The following is a 23,329-nucleotide window of genomic DNA, read 5'->3' on the forward strand; positions in this document are numbered from 1 at the left end:
AACATCTCTGTCTCGAAACATTCACCCTCCTCTGCTGGAAAGGGAACTTACCATGAGGATGAGTAACACCAAAAATGATGTTTATTTTTCAAAAACATTTAGCAACTATCCACTACATTAGATGCATTAAATAGGAAGGACAGACAGGGAATACTACCGGGTTGTGTACAACAGAAAGGGGGTAGTAGAAAGCAGGAATGGAAGATGTAATACGCACAACCAGAAGAACAAAGAAGTCAAGAAAATAGCCAGGATGTGGACTGCTTTGTGTTACTCCATGATAGGGTAAAGTAGCTAGAGCATTATCTGGTGAATTTGGATCTCAAGAGGAAAAGAAAATAAGATTAATATACTTATCATATGGCAACAGGTGATCTGGATTTTTCTTAGTGTGTATATTTAAAATTTTACTAGTTTCAAAACGGACGCTTGGTAAATAAGAACCTCATCCTATTCAACTGATAGTTTAGTACAAGTTTAACTATTTAAGGGTAAATATAGCAGGAGGATGTTCTAATAATCCCAGCAACAAACCAACGACATTCTCAACGAACACAAACAAACAGATCATTGACCCTTATTAAGTAATGGAAAAGCACAGTTACAAATTGTTTTCATTTAGTTTTGCAATATCATAAACAAAGAAAAAAACAACAACAACATTTTTTTAAAACTGTTTCATCTGGCTATATGCTACCTGGACAAAGCAGTTACTTTGTTGCCCTAACTGTATATTTCCTCCTTAAAGCAGTGGAAGCCAACCTTTTTGGCAGGTGTGCAAAGTAGCTCTACACCCTCCCTGAGTGCCACTACAGTCCTCTTCCCAATCTGCTGATCCCTGCTCTGTGATTCCTGCATGATTCGCTGCTCTGTTTCCTACCCCCTGCCCTACCTGCCACTGTGCTACATGTCCCTTCTCTGGTCTGCCCCAAGCCATACACAAAGGGTGCAGGGAAGCTTGGGGCCACCCATGCTTTGAACATTTGAATTTTATTTTAAAATTGAATCAGAAGTCTGAATTTCCTGAGTTTGCTATAATTACAACTCTGTTAAGGTACTAACATACCCTCTCCTTCATTCCAATTCATCTTAGCTTTTATCTAGGAAAATAACACTAATTCCAATTCAGAATCCCTTTACTACTCAATTGAACCAGTGCAGAAATAAACCTAGACATTTTAATAGCAGGCATTTCTAGATACATGTTAAAAGACATAGGCTAGGAAGAAATTTCACACTTAAAACTTATGATGCAACTGAACCACCATGAAAATAGCTTTTAGAAGCAACTACCTAGTTTTAAACATCTTCACAGCAGACAATATTAGAAAGCCTCATGTAGAATATTTGCATTAACTAGATAATGATTTTCTCAGCTGTGTTGAAAGAGAAAAAGACAATATACTGATTTTAGCAGTTTGTAATCCATGTGTGACTCTGGTTCAAAGAACTTTTTTTTTTAAAATAACAGGCATTTTACCAACTAAGCAGGGAGAATAACCTAATTTTCTTCAAAATAAATATCTTCATAATTTTAAATATCCAGAATCAATTTTAACTGAAGATGTTAGAGAAATCAGTCAACAAAACAAGCATCACTACTTATGCAGAGAGAACTGTCTAATATATGGAACAGTCAGGCTCGTATAAGCTTGGCTGATAACGAGAGCTACTGCTAAACTACTGGTGACTAAGTAATAGCACAGAAAGGTCAACTATACCACTTTCTTCAAGTTTGCTCACGTAACTACAAATGCATACAGCCACACAGGCAGAAGCAGATCTGGCATCTGATCGGTCTGTGGGTTAAAAAGGAAAGAAAACGTCTTCAAGTAATTCATTTTTGATGACAAACCAGGAACTGCTTTATTGTGCTCCTCTTAATTAGATAATAAGCTAACCAAACTGTTAATATAGGGCCTCAAATTCACAACAGACTGCAAAAAAAAGTTGAAAATATTTTGCTTTGTTTCGGTAGCAATCACATACGGTGGCTCTCATTGAATTTAAAACCCAAATTTAAACTGTGCTCCTATACTAGATCCTGTGGGTTCCCACTGAAAGTAATGAGAAATTGTGGTCCTAGTTTATATTCATTTGGATAATAAACACTCATTATTAGTATAGAAGATAATAAATCTAAGCTTCATGACTGCAAAATGCTGCTTGACTTGTCCTCTATACTTAAAGTCACAGCATACATAAAGCTACTATCTCTGTCACACAGACCATTACAAATCACTATTTCAAAAAAATAAATAAATAAATACAAATCACCAGACAATTAATTAGAGCCAATTTGCTTCCTTCCCTCCACCCAAAAATGTCTGGAATTGATTTTAGTAATAAGTTTTAAAGACTAAATTCTGAACAAGATAAATCATGATGGGAATGGCTAAGAGTGAGAATTTACAACACCAGTTTCTCTGAACAAATACCCAATTGACACACCTAAATATAGAATGTCAAGTAGTAGCTTTCTTTGTTATCTGTTGTTTTAGAACTTCTTGTTCCAGTCACCATCAACCACTACACTTATGAACAGGGAGAATGGAAGCCTCTATTTCCTGTCATCTACAGCTAACAATTTTATAGACAGTATGACATGGGTATTCTTCTACCTTAACAGTGAAAAAGAAGTTATTTTTAATGATCTTATGCTTTTATATTGTGCATATAAATTCTAGTAGTAACCTATCTTTGTATTTTATGTGCATGTACATGCAAATTAGCCGAATCAAATCTATACTCATCTCTTCAAGATCAGCAAGATGACATTGCTGCATCTCACCGAATCATCTATCATTCCATCATCAAAGCAAACCTGTGTGGTCAATGGTTTGACATATTCTGAATATAGCATGCCTATATTTTTCCTGCTGTCTTCAGCACCCTTCCCCCAAGGATTTATTCCCTTCTCAGTGTGAATGCATAACTCATTGGTGTTGATGAAAGTTGTGTGCAAGTATCATCAGAAATACACCTATCAACATGCCAGTTTGTTAGTGCTTACAACCTACAGCTATGCTATGAAAGCTGTCTGTAGAGGCAAGTCAGTGATAATGAATTCATCAGCATTCACTAGCTCATCTTTGGCAATTCATAACTACTTTCTCATGTTTTAAAGATGATGAGCACCTTTATTTATTGTTGTGCTCACTTAGGTAGGTAGTAGAATGTAGTAGCACACAGTAAGCAACTATCAACACAGTAAAAACTAGCATATTTCATCTTGCTTTAAAATTTGTCATTTTGAGCACTAGACAAACTTCTATAGTGGTACAGGAAAAAAAAACCCCAGAGGATTATTAGTTTTATTAAAGAGAGGCCAAAAATGACTGATCTATCCTGGCACTCAGTTTTCAGGGTGAATAAAAATCAATTTAAAAAAAAAATAAAAATTTAAATCATATTTATTTAATCATCTTTTAAAAAATAAACAGGTTTTTTATTTAATAATTTTTTTTATTTTTAAGATGCTTTAAAAAAAACCCCATATATAGTTTAAATTTAAGATATGTTAAAGATCAAAGATATCATGGAATAGGGATTGTAACTTCTAATTATATAGTATTTGAGACAATAATGCTAGATGAAGTGTATGAGAAAGAAATTGAAGAGTATGCAAAAAGTCTAGAGGAGGAAATTGTTAACCTGAGTCTTGATAGGTGAAGCGATGTCCACAATGATCCAGTAATATGTGCTTGTTTGACAGCAAAAAGAAGGGACTGTCTACTTACAGAATCAATTGATACATCAGGAAATGCACACACAGCAGAATACTTACAAGCAGCAGCAGTAAAAGCTATAACAAACTGTGAAAACAATTCAAATGTGTAGAACACAGCTGTCATAGACAATGCTAAAAATGTATCAAAGAGAAGAAATCTAGAAGAGAAGACAGCCCTAAGGTTTGCTGCACCTCTTAGCCAAAGACTTCAGTGCTCCAGATATAAAGGCCAATGTTGTTGAAATTGCAAAATACTTCTGTAATAACCACTTTGTAGTAGCTGCTCTGAAGAAAGCAGGAGGAACCAGACTAACACTCCCAAAAGATGTGCAGTGGAATTCAGTAGTGGACTGTTTTGAGCAGTGTATTGAGAACTGGCCTAATCTGACAGCAATTTGTGAGCAAAATTGTGGCAAAAATAGATGAAACTGTCAGCCAAAGTTCTCAACAGTGGGCTAAAGAGAAATGTAGAACGTATACTGACTATCCTGCAACCTATTTCTGTAGCCTTAAAGTGCAAGGAAATCGCTTTTATTGCTGATGCTGTTGAAATTTGGAAGGAACAAAGTGAGACCTTAAAAAGAGAAATAGTATTTAAAAAATGAAGGTATCAAGCACTACCTCCAGCTCATTTTCTTGCCAATATTCTCAGTATGCGGTACCAGGATCAATCCTTAACTGCTGAAGAAGAGGAGCTGGCTATGACATGGGCATCCAGCAATCATCCATCCATAACATCAACTACAATAAATTTCAGGGCTAAGGGTAAACCATTCAAGAAATACAGTAAAAGCTCTGGGAATGGGTGATGGCAGATAACAAAATATGCTGGTTAATTGAGCGGCCCCAGCTGCCACTTCTCCCGCTGCATCTGGGGCATCCATCCACCCCTCCCACAGGCCCTGCAGGACAGGGAGGCAGGCCCTACACAGCCTGTTATGTCCCCGGGCCATGGGAGCTCAGCAGCGCAGGCTGCTTTGCCCTGGGGACTGTGATGGCCAAAACCAAAGAAATGAATAAGCAATAAATATGTGCTTCTTGGAGGCATTTGGAACTTTTGTCTAATCTGAAGCTTGTATTTTTGTAACCCGCAAATGCAACTTGTAACTGTTTGTGAAACTGACTAGGCCCCAAAGACAAAACTATAGCTGTGAAATTAGCTGACCTAATAGTTCTTTCTGGCTCAGAATTTAGCCTTGATGATGATAAAAACTGGATTCAACTGCCTAGCTTATCCACATTTCAAGAAAGAACATCTCAAAAAAGCATAGTCAGAGAGTTCTGAAGGGGCTGGATTTAGGCGAGGTAATGTTAATTTCAAACTTGAAGATGCTGTGTTGCAATTTGCTTATTGGATAAACCCAAGCTTGGGCAGCAACTTATTATAATAATTTCTAACACCTTTTAACCCCATAGAATAACAGCTATAATATGTACTATTATGAATGGCTATATAACTAAAAAATTAGCATAATCAGAATATAAAAGAACACACATCATAGTAACCCTTGGGAAGGATGGAACAGAAGGGTCATTGCTGTCCCGTACCCTCACGGACCTCTCTTACTCCCCGTGAGAGCAAAAACCACCAGATCCTGACTGAGGGGCTTCCACCGGTTTTCCTTCGGACAGCCCAGTTCAGAGACATCTAACTTTGCTGATTCAACTTGATGTGCATCTTCTAACCAAGGGACTATTGATAAGTTACTAACCAAGTGGGAACTCTTGGTTAATTTCTTTATCTTTTTTATTATCACTGTTGATTTTAATCTGTATTGTTAAGTTGTCTATTAGCTTAACCTTTTTATTAATTATTATATATGCAAACTATATGTTTTGTTGTCATGAGTAAAATTCATTCCTTTTTGTAAGTGAAACTTGTCATTTCTTTCCTTTCCAAACATCACCTCCTCGATCCTGAACCAAAAAGTCCAGTGGCTAATAAAGCTGCAGCACTCAGTCAGTCTACAACTAAACTGATATACTCACAGTGTCCAGCTAGCCTGTGACAGGGCTCAGTGAAACTGGAAGTGCCACGGTGGGCATTTCTGGTTTCACTTTTCCTTACAAGCCGGACAGAAAACTGGCTGGAACATCAGGCTCAGAGAGTAGTAAACAATGACTCAATGTCTAGTTAGCAACAGGTATCAAACGGAGTGCCCCAAGGGTCAGTTCTGGGGCTGGTTTTGTTCAATGTCTTCATCAGTGACCTGGAAGATGGCATAGAGTACAACCTTAGCAAGTCTGCAGACGACATCAAGCGGGGGGAGTAGCAGATATGCTGGCAAATAGGACTAGGATTCAGAGCGACCTAGACAAACTGGAGGATTGGGCCAAAAGGAATCTCATGAGGTTCAACATGGACAAGTGCAAAGTCCTGCACCTAGGATGGAACAATCCCATCCCCACTACAGGCTGGGGCTAACTGGCTGGGCAGCAACTTTGCAGAAAGGACCTGGGGGTTACAGTGAACCATAAGCTGAATATGAGGCAGCAGTATGCCCTTGTTGCCAAGAAGGTTAATGGCATACAGGGCTGCATTGGTAGGTGTGCTGCCAGCAGGTCACAGGAAGTGATTAATCTTCTGTATTCAGTACTGATGAGGCCACATCTGGAGTACTATATTCAGCTTTGCCCCCCCCCCCACTACAAAAAGGATGTGGACAAATGGGAGAGAACCTAACAGAGGGCGACAAAAACAGTGAGGGACCTGGGACAAGACTTCTGAAGAAAGACTGAGGGAACTCAGCTTATTTAGTCTTGAGAAGAGATGGCAGAACTAGGAAAAATGGTCTCAAGTTGCAGCAAGGGAAGTTTAGGTTAGATATTAAGAAGAATTTTCTCACGAGGAGGACAGTAAAACATTGAAACAGGTTACCCAGAGAGCTGGTAGAAGCTCCAGCCTTGGGAGGTTTCAAAACCTGGATAGACAAAGCTTTGACTGGGATGACGTAGTTGGGGATGGACCTGCTGTGAGCTAGGGGTTGGACTATACGACCTTTGAGGTCCCTTCCAAACCTAACTTTCTATGATTCTAAATAGGAAAAGGAAGACAAAGCCTGAGTTAACCCAGTATTTTAAGTTTCTCATGTTGATCTGGCTGAAATAATCTGTTTGATTTTTGTTAAAAACACATTTCACATAACTAAAATAGTTAAAAATTCAAAAATACATATTGCTTGTTTTGTAAAAAATAATTATACGTTTGTTGTTGTAGAAAAATATCCAAAATATATAAGCTTGTTTTAGTTAAATAAAACAGTGTAAATGTCATATTTCTGTTCTCTGATGTAGCTGTAAAATTAATCTGAAAAAATATCAAAATAAATCATTGCTTTAAAATGTACAGGGTATACCTTCTAGAAATGAAACCTACATCTATCCGAGTTGTGAATAATATGTATTTAGATTATATCAAACAACAAGAATTCACTTTTTGCAGATAATAATGAATGAATAAATCAAGGCTTCCCAACCAGTGATTTAAATCATGGTTTAAATCAATCTGATTTAAATCAAATCCCCTATGTCAGTTGTTATGAATGGTATCTTTGAATAGCTAACATTTGAAAACAGATTTCTTTCATGTTTCTGAACCATCATGACTTCAGCACCACTCATCCAATATCTTTGAATAGATTCACACTTTAAATAATTCCTAATTTCCATTAGCTGCATAAACAGAGAACCCTTTCTAAAAATCGTATTGTTTTACACATTCCTTTTCACTCTCTTTTAGCCCATGCTGCGTAGTCGCTATTTTATTGTAAATATGACATTTCGATACTATCTTGCTACGCATAATCACCACCAGTTTCTTTCCAAAAAGGATGCTAAAACTTACCGAAACATTTCTTAGACATTCTTCACAGGATTTGTTGGAGAAATAAGAGCATGCTAAGAAAAAAGAAAATATTAGTATGATATAGCAATTTTTACAAGTGTCAAATACTATCAGCACACCTTGAAAACATTTCAATTACTGTATATACCATCTCACGCAAAACACAGAATGTATTTTAAATCAACATTTGTTACAATTTTACAGAAATAAAAGCTAAAAAAAACCCCCTAAAACACTCATCTATCTCCACACTGTTTGAGGAAGGGAGAAGGGGGTTAAATGCATGCTTAGCTTTAATTTGAAAAGAAATCTCTTTGAAAGAATTACTTTCTCCAAACCAATATGGAAGAATTATTCACTGGACGTTGAGACCACCTCTCTCTCTCAGCAATTCTAAAGCTTTACTTCCATTTAGATGAAATTCTGAGTTCTGCAGCTTTAGAAGCAGAAACTTAGCAAAACTTAACCTTGATTTTTGTTTATAAATTTGCCTCTTTCCATAAGAAGTCTTAAGTATTCTTTTTTAAGAATAAGTTCAGAAACACAAAACCTATGAATGGGATTCTCTCAGTCAAATGGGGAATGGGACAAGAGGACCAAAACAATATTTTCTGAAGATGGGAGACCAAGCTGGTCAGCAAGAAACACAACAGAAATTGTTAAAGGAAGATTTAAAAGCCTAAAATTACACTTAAAAATTCATCCCCATGAAGTTCAAAAAGCTGATTCATTCGGTAGCCAATCATAAAGATTGGTAATAATTTATTTTAAATAGATAACTTTTTCCATAACCAACAGTCATTCACAGTAAAATGAAGCAATCAAGCATTCACTAGATATAACTATGTAAAAATAAGCAAAACAAAAATGGTGCAAGAAACTTGGGTAATTTCCCCATCAGCCTTCCTGTTTTATAAGATACAGCAATAAACTAAGGGCATTCTTTACAGGACTGGGGCCTAAGTAACGTAATCAATTAATACTACCTTAGATTTATAATGATAAAGAGCACTCATACGAAACTCAGCGTGTCATACATGAAAGCACATAACCAAACTGTGCATCAGTTGCCCACCATTTCTTACAAAGCAGCAGTTTTCAACAGCTACTGAGCAACCTAGTGTTTACAACAACAGGAAAAAAAAAACTAGAATTGTCTCTAACTTGGGTCACAGCTGACTAAAAAAATATTTACATAATATTGTTACAGCATCAAGTTGTAACATTATTTATTATAACTGAACAACCTGCAAACCAGTAATACCTACTCCTTTTTGCATCATTTTAGTTTGCTCACTTTAAGTTTATACCACCTGGCTCACGTTCATTTTTACTACTTGTGATTGCTGAAACAGTATTCCCCATTTGCACTGGTCTTTCAGCCAATCAATGCAAGTAGCAACAAATATCAGTAAGGAAATTCAAATGTCACTGGACTCCCTAGAAATTTTTTTTTAAATACTGTTGATATAAACAGCTTGAATTGACAGCATTTCTCCAGTACTTCACAAGCTTCACTGGTCTTGTCTTTGGGTGAGATATAGGGGGAAGAGAAAGGAACATGCTTCGTATTTTCATAGTGCCAAGGAGCCCTGGTTCCCAACCCGACTCCTTTTTTGCGCTGAGCAAGCACAGCTACGACGTGAAAGAGCTGCCTTGCCCCAGGCAGTTAAAACAGTAAAACCTGTACATGTAGAAAAGCAGCAAGGGGTTTTATGATTTAAAATGCATTTTTTAATGGGAAAGGCAAAGATATCCTTTACTGGACCAACAGCATAGCTAGGATATTTAGACAAGCTTTCAAATGCAAAACGTTCTTCCTAGCTTTGTGGTGCTTTGGACTGACGGCAGTTTTACAAAGTTTAGTTCCATGGTGCCCAGCCTTTTCCTCCCTGGGGCCAGAGGGATGGCGCTCAGTCCAGGTGCAGGCTGGGTACACCGGGCAGGGTGGGGAGGATCTGGCCATGTGGGGAGACCGGGGCCAGCCCAGCTCTGACTGGGCCGGGGTGGGGGAAGAGAGAGAGAGGAAACGGGGTCACGGCATGACTGGAACCCGGGGGAGACATGGCTCAGCCCTAAGCTGGTGGCGGCGGAGGGGAAGTGGCCTGGCCCCAAACCCGCCCTGCAGGTGCGGGCTGCGGAGGGGCCCCTCGGCCAGGAACCCCCCCCTCACCACCATGCGATGACGTTAGACGCGGCTCGCCTCGTGAGCCTGACGTCACGCAGGTGTGGCGACAGCCGCCCCGGGCCCGGCGGCTCCTACGTCCTTACCTGTGCCGGGCACCGGAGGAGCCAGGGTGGCCGTGGTCGCCTTGCGGATCCGCATCAGGGCCAAGCCCGGCAGCCACAGAGCCCAAAGCCGCAGCGCCTCCATCCCGCCGCCTGCCCCGCCCCCCCGGCGCCAACCGCCGTCTGCACACGCGCACTGGGAGCCGGCAATCGGGCTGTGCCGGGGCGGCCGCAGCGCCCCTAGCGACGCCCGCCGGGGAAGCCTGCGCCTGCGCCTGCGCCGTGGGAGCCCGGCTGCCTCCCGGCTCTTGGCGCCCCCTGGCGCCCAGGAGCGGTCTCAGCGAGGGGCGGCAGCGGGGTGCAGGGCTGGGCTGTTCCTTCCTTCCCCGCAGCATTGCTCTGTGTCCCCTGCTCTGCTGCCCCCCAGGCCTCTCACTCCCAGAAGTGAGCGCGCAGCGGGGGGCCTGGCTAAACCACACGGTGGGGTCCAGGCACCGCCCTCTGCGGTGCACCTGCCCAGTGGTCCTCATTCAGCCTCCGTGACACGAGTTGGGAATGAGAGCAACGGCTGTTGGGGGGCGCCTTCAAGTCCCTTCAGGGGTGCCATGGGGTCATGTGCCGGTAGTGCCGTTAGGTGTGCAAACGGGGCACAAAATAAACCCAGAGATTTCCAATAGACATACATAGCTGTGGCCTTTCTGAGGTCTTCGCAACAGAAAAACAGCTCTGTTATTTTTCTTTAGTCAAAAAGGAATGAAATCTTAAAAGCTGGCATTTTCCAAGAGCTGCCTCAAATCTCTCCAGAGGTGCCCTGGGTCAAACACAGTTGAGAAGCACTGAATTAGAGGTTTGATCCCGAGTGAAACTGGCTCATAAAAATACCCAAGCTGGACATACTTAAGGTTATACTCCTTTAGGGTCCAGAGCATCTTACGCACTCAGTGGCATAATACAGCAGCTCTGTGCCCTGGATAGCAGCAGCACATGCTACCATGCTGCCCCTGGCAGTGGCATGACCAGCTGCAGTGGCAAGTATTTTTGTGCCGCCCTCCTCCCCTGTGTTCACTGCTGGATGTACTGGGCCCTAGGAACATAGGCTTCCTAGCAGATAAGTATGCGTGGAGCAGATCAGTGGCCTTGAAATGCTTACTCAGATGTGCATGATCTTTTCAGAAATGGAGGATTTTCATTCTTCGCAGCATGTTGTGCCTTAGTTCCATGCAGGTTGTAGGCAGCTGGAATTGAGAAAGCAGTACTACACTCTGGAATAGAATTGGCTGTTTCAGTAGAACTGCACAGGAAGGTTTTCTAGGCCTCGTAAAACAGCCCTAGCTTAGGTTTGGAGATCATATTTAATCCTGTCTCAATCCGCTTTGGTTTTCTGCCAGCGGCACTTGAATCTGTGTTTCTCTTTCTTCATCCAACACACAGTATCAGCAATTTAAGGAGATTTGTATGGGTGATGGAAGATCCAGGGGCCCAACATAACAATGGTTGAGTTCAGTAATAGTGATTCAGTAGGTCTTTCTTCAGATTCCTGTCCTGTGGATGGAGGCTGCTCATCAGAAGGCTCTGCAAACATGAATCTTATTGGTCAAATCAGACTGTGATCTTTTTTGTTCTTGTGAGAATGGGAAGATTCTGACCACTGAGTTAACACAGTCTACTGGAGAGGAGGCCTTGTAACATCTTTGATCTTGGCATTGAGACTGAAGAGGAGGTCTGGGATGTCACATAGCTTGGATCACAGACCAGCTGTGAAATTTCCAAAGAGACATGTGGGGAAATGCATTTGGGAGCTTTTGCATCTTCAGTTTTGTTAATATGCCAGTTGAAATCTCCCAGTCTGGAATATTTCACCACTGTCAACTACAAGGTATTGGCAAGCTCCTTTATAAATCCCTATGTGGGTGGCAGTCTGTAAATGAGCATGAAATCTGTGATTGCTTTGACTCTGGTTTAAATTTCCAGATGAAAGAAATTCAAGTTGCCTTACCTGAGGCAAAATTTCTTGGGTTTTCATGTTTGTTGCAAAGATGAATGCACTGCAACCTGTCTTCTTGTCGTGTTTGGGTCTATGATGTGCCAATAATCCTAGGAGAACAGAGTAACACACATCTCACTGTTATCTAGCCAGGTCTTAGTGATGCAGGTGATCCTCGAGTGTTTCGTTGCTGGTGAGGATGTGTGTTGCTGAGGGTAAGATCTGGTGTTCATTAGCATCAACTTTATTTCCTGTTGCTTTGTGCTTTCCGTCTGGTGTCAAGATAAAAGTGCTAGGTGTCCACTTTCTTATGTCTACTTTTCTATCTCCTCAGACAGTTCCTTCAAATTTGAACCATGATAAGTAACGTGGTAGATGATGCCATGGGATGATCTGAGTGGAGGAGCAGTTACTATATACTATGGGAAAGGTGAATCTGATGAAAATATTTAAAACTGTAACCTGGCTGAGGCACAGAAATGGGTGGAACTGAAGCACCAATGGATGTGCTGGAAGCATGGTATAATAATAGCAATAGAAATCACAATAGCAACAATATTGTCTCAACAAATTTATTTCAAGGAAACGAGTATCTGAACTTACTCCTTTTGGTATTGTTCTTACATGTTTTATCAAGATCATAGACAGAAGAAAGAGAGATAGCACTAACTTTTGAGTCATATCTGAGTTACAGCCATAACACAACTTCCTGACCAGAGGTGGTAAGAATGAAAGAGCAGAACTGGGGCTCAGGGCTCCTTATCTGTAAGAAAGCAGAATTTTTTCTAGCTAGGGTTGGAGAAGAAAAGGCAATGAAAAGAATGCTGTCAACTTTTGTGACTTTAGCACAACAGTATTTTATATTTTTCTTAGTGCCCCAATCACAAGGTAAGAAGTCTCACTTTAAGATAAGAGTTCTAGTACTTATGGTTCCCAGCTGAGGCTTGAGAACAGGAAGTATACTGAACAGGCTTCAAAAACAGCAAGCAAGCAAAAACCTCAATCTTACTTTTTTTTCAAAGTCACATTTTACTGGGGCCTAAATCCAGATTTTAGAATGCTCAAGAGTTTGCAATTTTAGTATCATTTATATTTGTGGATGTAAGCAGGTCACGTGCCCAACTTCCTTATTGAGGTCAGTCAGCACCATGTCCAGGTTGTTCTCTCAGCCAGTTGATTTTACAGGAGATGGTCTTGTCTCCAGAGGAAAAGAAAAGCAACAAATCAAACCAGTGTGCCAACAGCAAACAAAACCAAACACAAACTTGTGGTCTTTCCTCAGACCCTGGAAAGAAAGATACAGGCTCTGGGGTTTTCCCTATGCACCAGCATCTCCCTTTGCACTCTGCTCTCAGAACTTTAACTCTTTTTTGTACCTCCACCCTGCTTTAATACTCCTCCGTAGCAGCTGGCCTTCATGGAGTTCCAGCTCCTGAAGGCTGTAGTTCCTTACACTGGGCCAGAACACATTTGTACTAGGTGCTGTACAAACGTGGAACAAAGAGAGATTTGCTATGACCAGAACCATTCTTCTCAACCATGAGTGAGATGAGGATGAAGACGCGATACACATTTTTATCGTCACAAGCAAGTAAGGAAAGTAGTTAAAGAAACACCAAGAAACATACATAGAGACTGACTAGGATTTGCTTACAGGAGGGAAGAAGCTCTAAAAATCCTCAAGCTAACTTTAACATAATGTTTTGCTTAGAAGTATAATCCATGCAAGTTTTTATAAGCATCAAAAAAATGGATCTTGAATCATTTGAGATGTTCTTAGAATTTGCCGATTCTTCAGAATCTTGCGTAGCGCGGTTGAAGCTTCAGTTCTGCGTACTGAGTTCTGGCTGAAGCAGAACCAGAGTCATCCAGCTAACTCTTAGATGCTATGTTTCAGATAGTTTTGTGTCGTTAAGAATGCCTTCACATAAAACAGCTCAGATTGCAATGTGGAGACTGTTTTTTCATCTAATGCATTAGTTCTAACATCTTTCAAGTGGAACAAAAGCTGTGACAAACATGGAAAACTTGAAATAAGATAACTACTTAAGAATTTTTTGGTAGTGTTATAACTATCTGTCTCTTCTGATTTAACTTTGTGGGAGACTCAATATAATTTATGAAGAGCTGCTCCATTTTTCTTAGAATAGTTATACCTATAATAATGAATCACCTTTTTTTTTGCTCTTGATTGGGCAACTAGTCCTTCAGCAGCTATAAATCCTAATAGAATGTAATAAAGATGTGAAAAAAAATTATCCCTTCTTCAGAAACCTGGTTTAGAATTAGCAGGAGGCAGTGAGAAAAAAAATAAGAGGAGGAGAGCAAACAAAAGCCCTCAGAACTTTCATCAGAACTTCTAAAAAATTTTCAGTTTTGTATTTGAAAAAGCAATGATAAATGATTGCCAGTATAAAATAATGCTTTAATGGTCAATTCTGCATATTCAGCCTGTGCTTTGAGATCCAACATGATTAATTTGTTTTTTTCTGCAGAGCCAAGGGTACTAGAGGTCAAAGTTGGTCCTCTGTCATGAAGTTCTGTTACTTTCAATCAATCACTTTCAATGTGTTTACATAGCTAAGACTTATTGAAACAATTCAGCTGATAATGGCCATTACTTATCAGAATCCAGTTTACTCTCTTTTCCCCCCCCCCATCTGTGTTGCTCCAGTTTTATAGGAGTGTGTGTATATGTTTAAGTTTTTTTCTGACAAATGTCAGTTTAGCAAGGGAACTTAAGTTTCTGTTTAATTTCAGCCCCTGAGTAACCCTATTGGATTAATAGATGGATGTTTAAGTGCCTGGCTCAGTTGGAGCCACCAGACATGAAAGTATTCAAATGAAAAGCAGATGTGCTTAAGCACTTTTTACATAGTCATCTTTAAGAATAAATTCAGCTTTGAAAAATAACTAACACCGCCTTGTGAGGAAGGACATTATTAATAATCTCATTGTATGGATACTGGAAGTGCAGCAGAGAGTTTATATGATTTGCCTAGGTCATGTAGAAAGTCTGTGGTCACCTCTATACATACAGATAAAGGCATGATTGGATCCAATGCGTGATCCACACAATTGTACCTCCTGCCATGCTACATGTGCAAGACAGGAGACATGATTGTGGGATTGCACATCAGAGCCAATTGCACCATGTGGTTTGTGCAAGGGGAACCCAATCCTGGGCTCCCCTGGCACTAGCAAGAAGCGGGCTTCCATGGCTGGAAGTCCCCATTGTTGAGGGGGCTCTCAACCATGGGGCCACATGCAGCCAGGGCCAAGAGACCCTGCAGCTCTCATGCCCAACTGTGCCATATGTCAGTTGTGGAACTCCCAGTCCCTGCTGCAGGTGAGGACGTGGACAAGAGCCCTGTGTGGGCAGGAGATTTTTTCCCTCTCCTTCTCTGCCAGCTTTGGGGATCATAGCACTACGATCCCCAGGGCTTGGGGTTTTCATGCTGGGAAAGGCGTACCCCTGCAGCGGGGAATGCTGTCAGTTGACAGTGCTCCTGGCTGCAGGGGAGGGACCCTGCTACACATGCAAATTAAACTTGATAGCAGCCAGCTATAAAGTTAGTACACATTTTGAGGTCAAACTTAATAGCTGTTTTGAGCATTTCGTCATTTGATAGCTACTTTGCACGTGTAGCTGGTCTTAAAGTAATTGTACAATTAACTGGTTAATTGTGCAATACCTGTAACATGTATAAAGGGTTTATGCTAAACAAAGAACAGACCCAAGCTTTACTCTTCTGAGACCAGTTCCACTGCCTTAACCAAACCACCATCTTTCCATTAGGAATGTAGATATAATACTGTGTAATTAATGGTTATCCAAATAAATTTGATGTGGATAAACTGGATATTTTGAACCATACCAGTTAAACTCCAATTCTCTAAATGCCCAACAAAGCATGTGTTTGCAGGATCAAGATTTTGCACTGTGAGGAAGAGTTTCTATAATGCATTGTATTTATTTTACATTTTTTCTGTATGCATTGGGTCAAATTTATCACTCATGTAATTACTGAAGTTAAACCAAGAATGACATTTGCCCATTATGTTCACAATAAGTTAGCTAGAATCTCATGAATAAAAATACGTTTAGCTCTGTGATCCTAATAGGCAGGTAAAAACAATTGATTCTTATGCCTCAGCAGCAAGATGTGCTTGGAAACAGTGTTGACCTCAATTGCTAATACTCCGGTCACATGTACAAAGCAGGGTTAGGATTTCCTAAGGAATCTGAAAAATATGCATAGTACTTCAAAAAAAAATGTTGCAGGTCAGTTACCACTGCCAAGTGCATTGTTGTACATAATGGTTCATTGTACTGAATTTCAACCCTTGATCAAATTACAGTATTTTGTGGCGAGATATATGGTTAAGATAATATAACCTAAAATGACAAGCCAAATGTCAACCTCATGTTTAAGTTGAATTTGGCAGCATATTAATGACTGTTACCATTTAGGACTCCCCAGTTTTTCAAAGAAATGTTGGCAAAGGATTTTCTGATATACATTCAGCATACATGGTTAAATGCTAGACAGGGCTGGGGATCAGATACCATTTTGATGGAGACATCTTGAACCTGCGCAGGCTCCAAGCGAGCACCTAAGTTCAGACAGCCACGCTTCATGACTTCCTCTTCACTGACAACTGTGTGTTATGCATAGGCTCACATGTAATGGTCCATGGACCTATTCCCATCAGTCTGCAACAGCTTTTGACTCACTGTCAACACGAAGACAACTGAAGTGTTGTTTTCATACTGCACTTGGCACAACACTCCAGGAACCACACATCTCAGTTAACGGCCAACAACTGTCAACAGTCAACAAGTTTGCCTATCTAGGCAGCATGTTCTCCTGTGCTGTCCACATCGACGACAAAGTCAACGTGAGGCTAGCAAAAGCCAGCGTGCCCTTCGGCAGACTCCGTAAGTCGGTCTGGGACCGCAGAGGCACTGGAACGTTGACACCGCGGAAGGTTTACAAAGCCAGCGTTCTCCCGACCCGCCCTTATGCCTGTGAAACCTGAACTGTCTACCAGTGTCATGCCAAGAAACTAAATCGCTTCCACCTGTGCTGCCTGCAAAAGATACTAAAGATCAAGTGGCAGGACAAGATTCTGGGCACTGAGGTCCTCAGATCAGCTCTCCCAGTATCCAAACTGGTGCAGCTAAGATGGGCCAGCCACCTTTCAAGAATGCCTAAAACTCGCCTGCCAAATTAAATCTTCTACAACGAGCTGTTAAAATGGAGCATGTTTTCTCGGCACATCAAACACATCGTGGTACAAGGACACCCTAAAGATGGCCCTAAAGAGTTTTGGCATTGACCTGTTGTCACGGGAGCAAATTGCTCATGATCGTTCATCCTGGAGGTCATCAGTCCAGAGTGGAGCACTGGCCTTTGAGCAGCGGTGCATGGCAGAGGCAGTGAGGAAGTGCTTGGTCAGGAAACAAGAACCTCTCATGTTCATTTCTTGTCACTCCCCTGCCCCTGCTACAGCAGATTGTTCAGGGCAAATATTGGTCTTATAAGTCACCCGAGTGCCCACATGACCTAGCCTCCACCCCTCCTTCTCTCTTTTTCCCCTCTCTTTTCTCAATCCCTTTTTCTTTGCCTCTGCCATTCTCTCTTCTCCCCCCACCCCTGTGCCTTCCCCACTGGATGTGGTCATCTTTGCTTCCAAAGGACAAACAGCAGACAAGGCTGACTGATTCTTATTTAAAAACTGTGGACTTGCGCAGGCAATGTCTAATACTAAATTAGGATTTTAAAGCTTTCAGAACAAAGTTCTGGTTTGTTCTTTTTTTTTTGGCATTAGTAGCAGTTTTGCCAGCCAAGAAATATTGTATGTTCAGTTATCTGCCTCTGCCCTCAGCTTTTTATACAAGTTCCTTGTACAGATGCATGCAGTAAGCAGAAAAACAATTAGCATCTGTTTTCTCTTATTTGCAAAATAAAATTCTGCCTCTTTAAATAGGAATATGGGATTTGCAACACAGAGCACATCACTGGATCATTTAACCCAGAATCCCCACCATAGCAGTAGCCCATATCACACACTTTTGAAGAAAAGAAAAAGAAAAGTTTGGCTCAGTTAACATGATTCTTGCTTTCAGCATTAGCAATATAGTTCTACAAACCCTACCTGAAACAGAACTGTTGCCTTGAAAATGAACAGCAATACTAGCGTTGAGGTAGTGACCTCACTCTACTAGTCAGCACCTGGAGTATGATTTTTCAATGACTTAGGACTTTGTGAATTCAATGATGGCCAGATACTTGGGCAGGACAAGCATTAACAATCAAGTTAACATACACACCTTACATTTGTGTTTCAGTTCCTTGCTTTAGTTTAGACTCCTTTGTAAACACTAGATGGCAGACTTGATAAAAAGCAGGTTATCTGATCCATGGAGAGTTTTATTTTTAAGAGAAAACAATGTCCTGTTTAGTCTTGTTACTAAACAGCCCCGTGTTTCCCTTCACATCCGTATATGCAGATGTGGCATAGGCCAACAGCTAGAGTTTGAACAGTGGTGATGAGCTGCCTGCTCCCCAATCCACCCAATCATGTGGAAGTTCCTCTGCAGAGAATCTGAAGTGTTCCAACTCTGCAGATTGAAAGGATCAGAACAAATGAGCAAGGGGATGAGGTGCAGGTGATGAGTGTGAAAGCGTGGCTGGACCCACACATGAAATTCAAATGATCAAATTAAAATAAGAGTGCATCTTGCACAAGAATACAAGATTGTGACTGGGACCATGCGAAATGAAGCAGTCCCAATTGATTTAATCTCCTGTACTAGTTGCAAATGTACCCAATGTTTTATTATGGAAAACCATTCATAAATAACTGCATATTCCTATGTGACTATCCTTCTTGTTGACACACCCTCCCTTGATTACGGTATATTTCTCAGAACAGGCATTCAATATCTGGTTGGGGTTTTGCAAATGTCTCCAGAGACCATCACCAGTTCAGAATATTTTGGGTTCTGCACCACTGTTAAAACAACTACCCAAAACAGGGTCCTGTGATTGATGTCCTAAGGTATCCCATTCAATCAATCAAGACCCATGCCATTTGATCGAAGTATAAGCTCTGGACTCATCAAAAGCTTCACAACTGGACAACCCAACAGAACATCTGAGTAGTTAGCAATTACAATATGATGGTCCCTCTCTACCTGCTTTGTTTGGACTTTAATCAAACAAGTATCAAGGAGGAATGCCTTGAAGCTATACAGCTGAAGAATATAAGAATGAAACAGAGTTCCTGGCAAGTGCTCCAGGAGAGAGAAAGAAATCACTGCAAGACTCTAACGTGCACCCAGCTGATCACTCTGGGCACTGGATCTATGTCCAGTGAAGGCTGTAAAAATGAGGTGTTATGTCAATCCTTAACTGCACTAGGTTCAAATCCTGTTCTTGACTGCAACACAGGGTCCAGCTGGGATCCTCTAATGTCTGCTTTGACCTCTGGAGAAGCTCAATACAACTGAATACAACAAGACAAACTATGCTGTGAGGGGAGGGACCAACAGAGACTACTACACTCCATAAGTTAAGAGAACATACCCTGACTCCTTCCCCCAGTGTGGAAAAGAGTGGGTAGGGGGAACAAGCTATGCCCTGGTAGGCAAATTCCAGGGGAAAGCCCTGAGATGCAGGCTTACATAGCCTCCTTCTGTCCATACAGACCATTTATATTTTGAGGAGAGCAGTCATTACTTTTCATAAGAAGTTACATTAGAATTGGGGCTGTGGAAGGAAAGAGATGTGCATGTGAAAGAAAATGAAACAAGAATCTGTCCCCTTCTGTAGTAGAAGGTGATACAAAATTAGATCTACAGTAAAGTAACTGAGATTACATCTACATATAGATGTAATACATACTATACCTGGTAGGAGTAACTTCAAAATGCTGCCAAGCTGTGAGCAGGCTTCCTCCTAAATGGAAGTGGTGTGCTTTGGATTGGCTACTTAACACTGGTGAGTGCAGGCTAATAGTGTCTATTAGTCTGCACCAAACTAATTAATTTGCCTGCTGCACCACACAGCTGTACCTGTGTTGGACTGTTTCCTATACCGCAATGTAAGCCTTCCACCTGGAGTCATGCAATGTATTGCTACTGGGGATGCCAGATGTACCATGGTGACATGGCCTTAGATGAGCATAGAAATTAGTGAAGCAGGTATGAAGGATGAACTGAAATGGCAAACCCCAAAACTAAGGAATAGACTAACCTCCCTGACAAGCCCACACAAAGTTTAGAAGATCAAGGAACAAAAGCAACTACCTGAATTAGGCTAGGCACTAAAAAGTAATAGCTCAGAATAAGATAACGGGAAGGAGGCCCTCGGGTGCAGTACCCACTCAGAACTAAGGTGGTCTGGCTGTGAATAAGCTTGTCAGCAAGTAAAACAATTACCTTAAGCCTTACATAATAATTTAACTGTTAAGGAAAAACAACCACTTGGTTTACATATACTAACAACTAAAGTAGAGGGGGGAAAAGATTTAATGAGGAAAAACATGCAACAGTCCTGTTCAGAAATAAGCAAAGGGAAAAAATACTCTTGTCCTTTTTCTTTCACTTATGCATTCTCACATGCTGTCTCTAAAGACAGTCAGGCAGTGGTTCTCAACTTTTTAAGACTCAAGGCACCCCTTGAAAAATGCCAGCTCTTACCTTTCACTTTTTTTTTTTTTTTACTATGGAAAAACAATAGAGTAATTCTTCTGTTGTACAGAAATCAGAAATGCCACAACAGGTCATTTGACATGCATTCCTGTTTTAAATCTCAGGGTTTATTTTGTGGATCACATGCGAGTGTTTATATACCTACTGCTAATATTGTACAGAACCCTGGAACACCCTTGAAAAAAATCTCAAACCTAAGGGTGTTGCAGTACCTTCTTTGAGAATCACTGCTATAAATCATAATAAAATGCAAGGCAGCCGAAAAAACAGCTCTAGAAACAGTGTTTCACTACCAGCAGAGAGGGTGTATACAGTTTTGTCTTTGGCAGCTAGCCTGCACAAACTTAAAACATTCCACTTCTGCTTCTATAGTATTGAAGCAGATTCAGCCATAGGCCTGTGGTGGGTGGCGTCTGTGAGAGGCAGTACAGAAACTGGGGGACTCTTATACTAATTCTGGGTCCTCTAAGTGAGAATATATCACTTGAGCATGTATTTTGTAAGAGATAAGTACTGATGGGTTAGTAAGAGAAATTAGGACCCAGGAAATTTCTTTGCATAGTAAAGACAGTTGAGAGAGAAGACAAGAATTCTGCATGCCATGCTGTATTCTTAATAAACAGCGCTTAGAACAAAATGAAATGTTTCTAGGGAAATAAACTGTTATAAGGATCCTCTTCTTCTTGGGAAGCTGAAGGAAGCACAGTTGATGGCATTTTGGAACATTTATGCTGAACAAGAATGTAATGAATAAACAAAACCTGCAACACTGGGATTCTTGAATGGTGAATTGTGTGATGAGACCACTGGGGTTCTCTGAATGGTGTGATGAGACCTCTTTTTTAATGCATTTTCCTTTTGGTTAAGCCAAAGGTCCTCTGGTAGTTGATAGTAGGAATGAGGGCTCAGCTCCACATGATGCTAGAAAGGGATGCAATTCTATTTGCATTAGGTCCAAAACTATTTTGTCCAACATTCACATCAATAGCTCTAAAGGAAGTTCACAGAAAATTCCCTTAGGAGTGCATAGTAGGCAGCTTGCATTTCCACCATCAGGATTTGTAGTTTTCAGAAGCCCGACATCTCCTGTGTCCCCATGGTTAGGGCAGTATCTTTTTTGAAAGTAATCATATGATGCTTCAGGGAGCACCTTGACTATTAGGTAACTAGGACTGATGCACCAGACAGAATTAGGAAATAGGGCTGCGAGAAATTTTGCTGGCCATTTCGTTTCAAAACTGTTTCGATCAGTTTTGAGGTCAAAATAGCAAAATTGGAATGAAACAAAGGCCATCCCTTGAAACAAAATGAGGCTAGTCAAAACATTTTGAAAGTCCTCAGCGCAACGTCAGGCAGGGAACAGGAAGTCAGCCCAGCTGGGTCGATTCCCCATCCCCCATGCTAGAGCCCCATCCCTCAGTGCTAGATTGTGCCAGGGGCAGGAGGCAGCGTAGCTGGGCTGCTTCCCCATCCCCCATGCTAGATTGCGCCAGCTGCCCCCAGCACGATATAGCCCTAGATCATGCTGGGGGTGGTGAGGCAGCCCAGCTAGGCTGCTTCCCCATTCCCCTGCACCAGATCGTGCTAGCCACTCCTGATGTAATCTAGCCCTGGGAATGGGGAGGCAGCCCAGCAAAACATCAAACCAGAGTTGAAACAGCTTTTCTGTTTGAATGGAATGGAACAACTATTTTGACTCAAAATGAAATTCAAAATGGAACGCTGTTCTGTCGAAACTCAAGGCGAAATGGAAGTGCCATTTCACAGAGCCCTATTCGGAAATTGATAGTATAGCATTAACTGATGTAAGAGCAACCAAATTTTTTTTAGAGGTTTTTAAACATTATCATCAAAATCATAGTTTTATCTTTAGTTTTTCTATTCCAGTCTTTTTACTTCTCTTTGCTTACTGAAAAAGTAAAAAGTGAATGAAAATCATGAAACTGAAAATGCACTGAATTTCTTATTGAAGATGTACATTTTTGTTTTAATTTTTGTTCATTTCTTTATATTTTCAGTATTTATCACAAAAACACTTGTTAACTTCCTCTCTAAAGAACAATAGGATTCAAGTTTGAACATGATTTCAGAAGTAATAAGTGTTTGATAAAATGTTCTTTAAGGGAAAAAGAGAAAAAAAAAAGTCTTTGAGATGTTTTGAATGGTAGCTCAAACAACCCCTTGATAAGTTGTTTCATGTTCAAGTTATTTTGATAACTTTATCTAATTGTTGTCATAAGACTGCACATATTTTGTGGTAAAGACAACCTCTTAATCTCTGAATAGGTAAATGAATGGCTAATTCTGTTTTTGAAAAAAAATACTATAGCAAAAGTTGTATTCCCCTTTAATAACAGAGATAACGCAACACATGAGCAGATGTATCCCTGAATTAAGACATAGAGTAACGTTTGCTCATCAGAGAAATCTAGATATCTAAAAAGATACCCATAGTTAATGGTTTCTGGATTCCAACCGAAGTCAGAATGTAAGCCAGTTATCTACTGGGAAGAGTTTTCTTCTTTCAAATAGCAAAATTGATAACAACCCTGCTGTAGCACTCAATACCTTTCTACTTAACCCTCCATCTCCAGTGACTCATGCCCCTCTGCCTTAATTTGGTCATCTGCAAGCTTGCTGAAGGTGCACTCATCCCATCTTCCAGATAGTTGATGAAAACATTGAGCAAAACCAGCCTTGGGACCAACCACAGGAGTACTCCATTTGAGACCAAGTGCTAATTATTCATTGACACTGACCCACTGATTACTACCCTCTGAGCCTGCTAATCCATCCAGTTTTCTATCTACCTTACAGTCT

The 23,329-nt window shown here is 40.8% G+C and overlaps 1 protein-coding gene across 1 annotated transcript in view; it reads right to left on the minus strand.

Moving 5' to 3' along the window:
- Positions 1-10,004, minus strand: part of LOC149864909 (pituitary tumor-transforming gene 1 protein-interacting protein-like) — a 48,840-nt gene extending 38,836 nt beyond the window's left edge. The window contains exons 1-2 of the mRNA XM_090047107.1: positions 9,846-10,004; positions 7,575-7,627 (exon numbers count right to left, since the gene is read on the minus strand). Of these exons, the coding sequence (XP_089903233.1) occupies positions 7,575-7,627; positions 9,846-9,948 (156 nt within the window). The 5' untranslated portion in view covers positions 9,949-10,004. The remainder of the gene's footprint in view (positions 1-7,574; positions 7,628-9,845) is intronic.
- Positions 10,005-23,329: the final 13,325 nt, after the last annotated feature.

The sequence above is a fragment of the Crocodylus siamensis genome, chromosome 5, assembly GCF_052110815.1.
Source record: "Crocodylus siamensis isolate JL-2025a chromosome 5, ASM5211081v1, whole genome shotgun sequence".
In the NCBI taxonomy this organism is placed as follows: domain Eukaryota; kingdom Metazoa; phylum Chordata; order Crocodylia; family Crocodylidae; genus Crocodylus; species Crocodylus siamensis.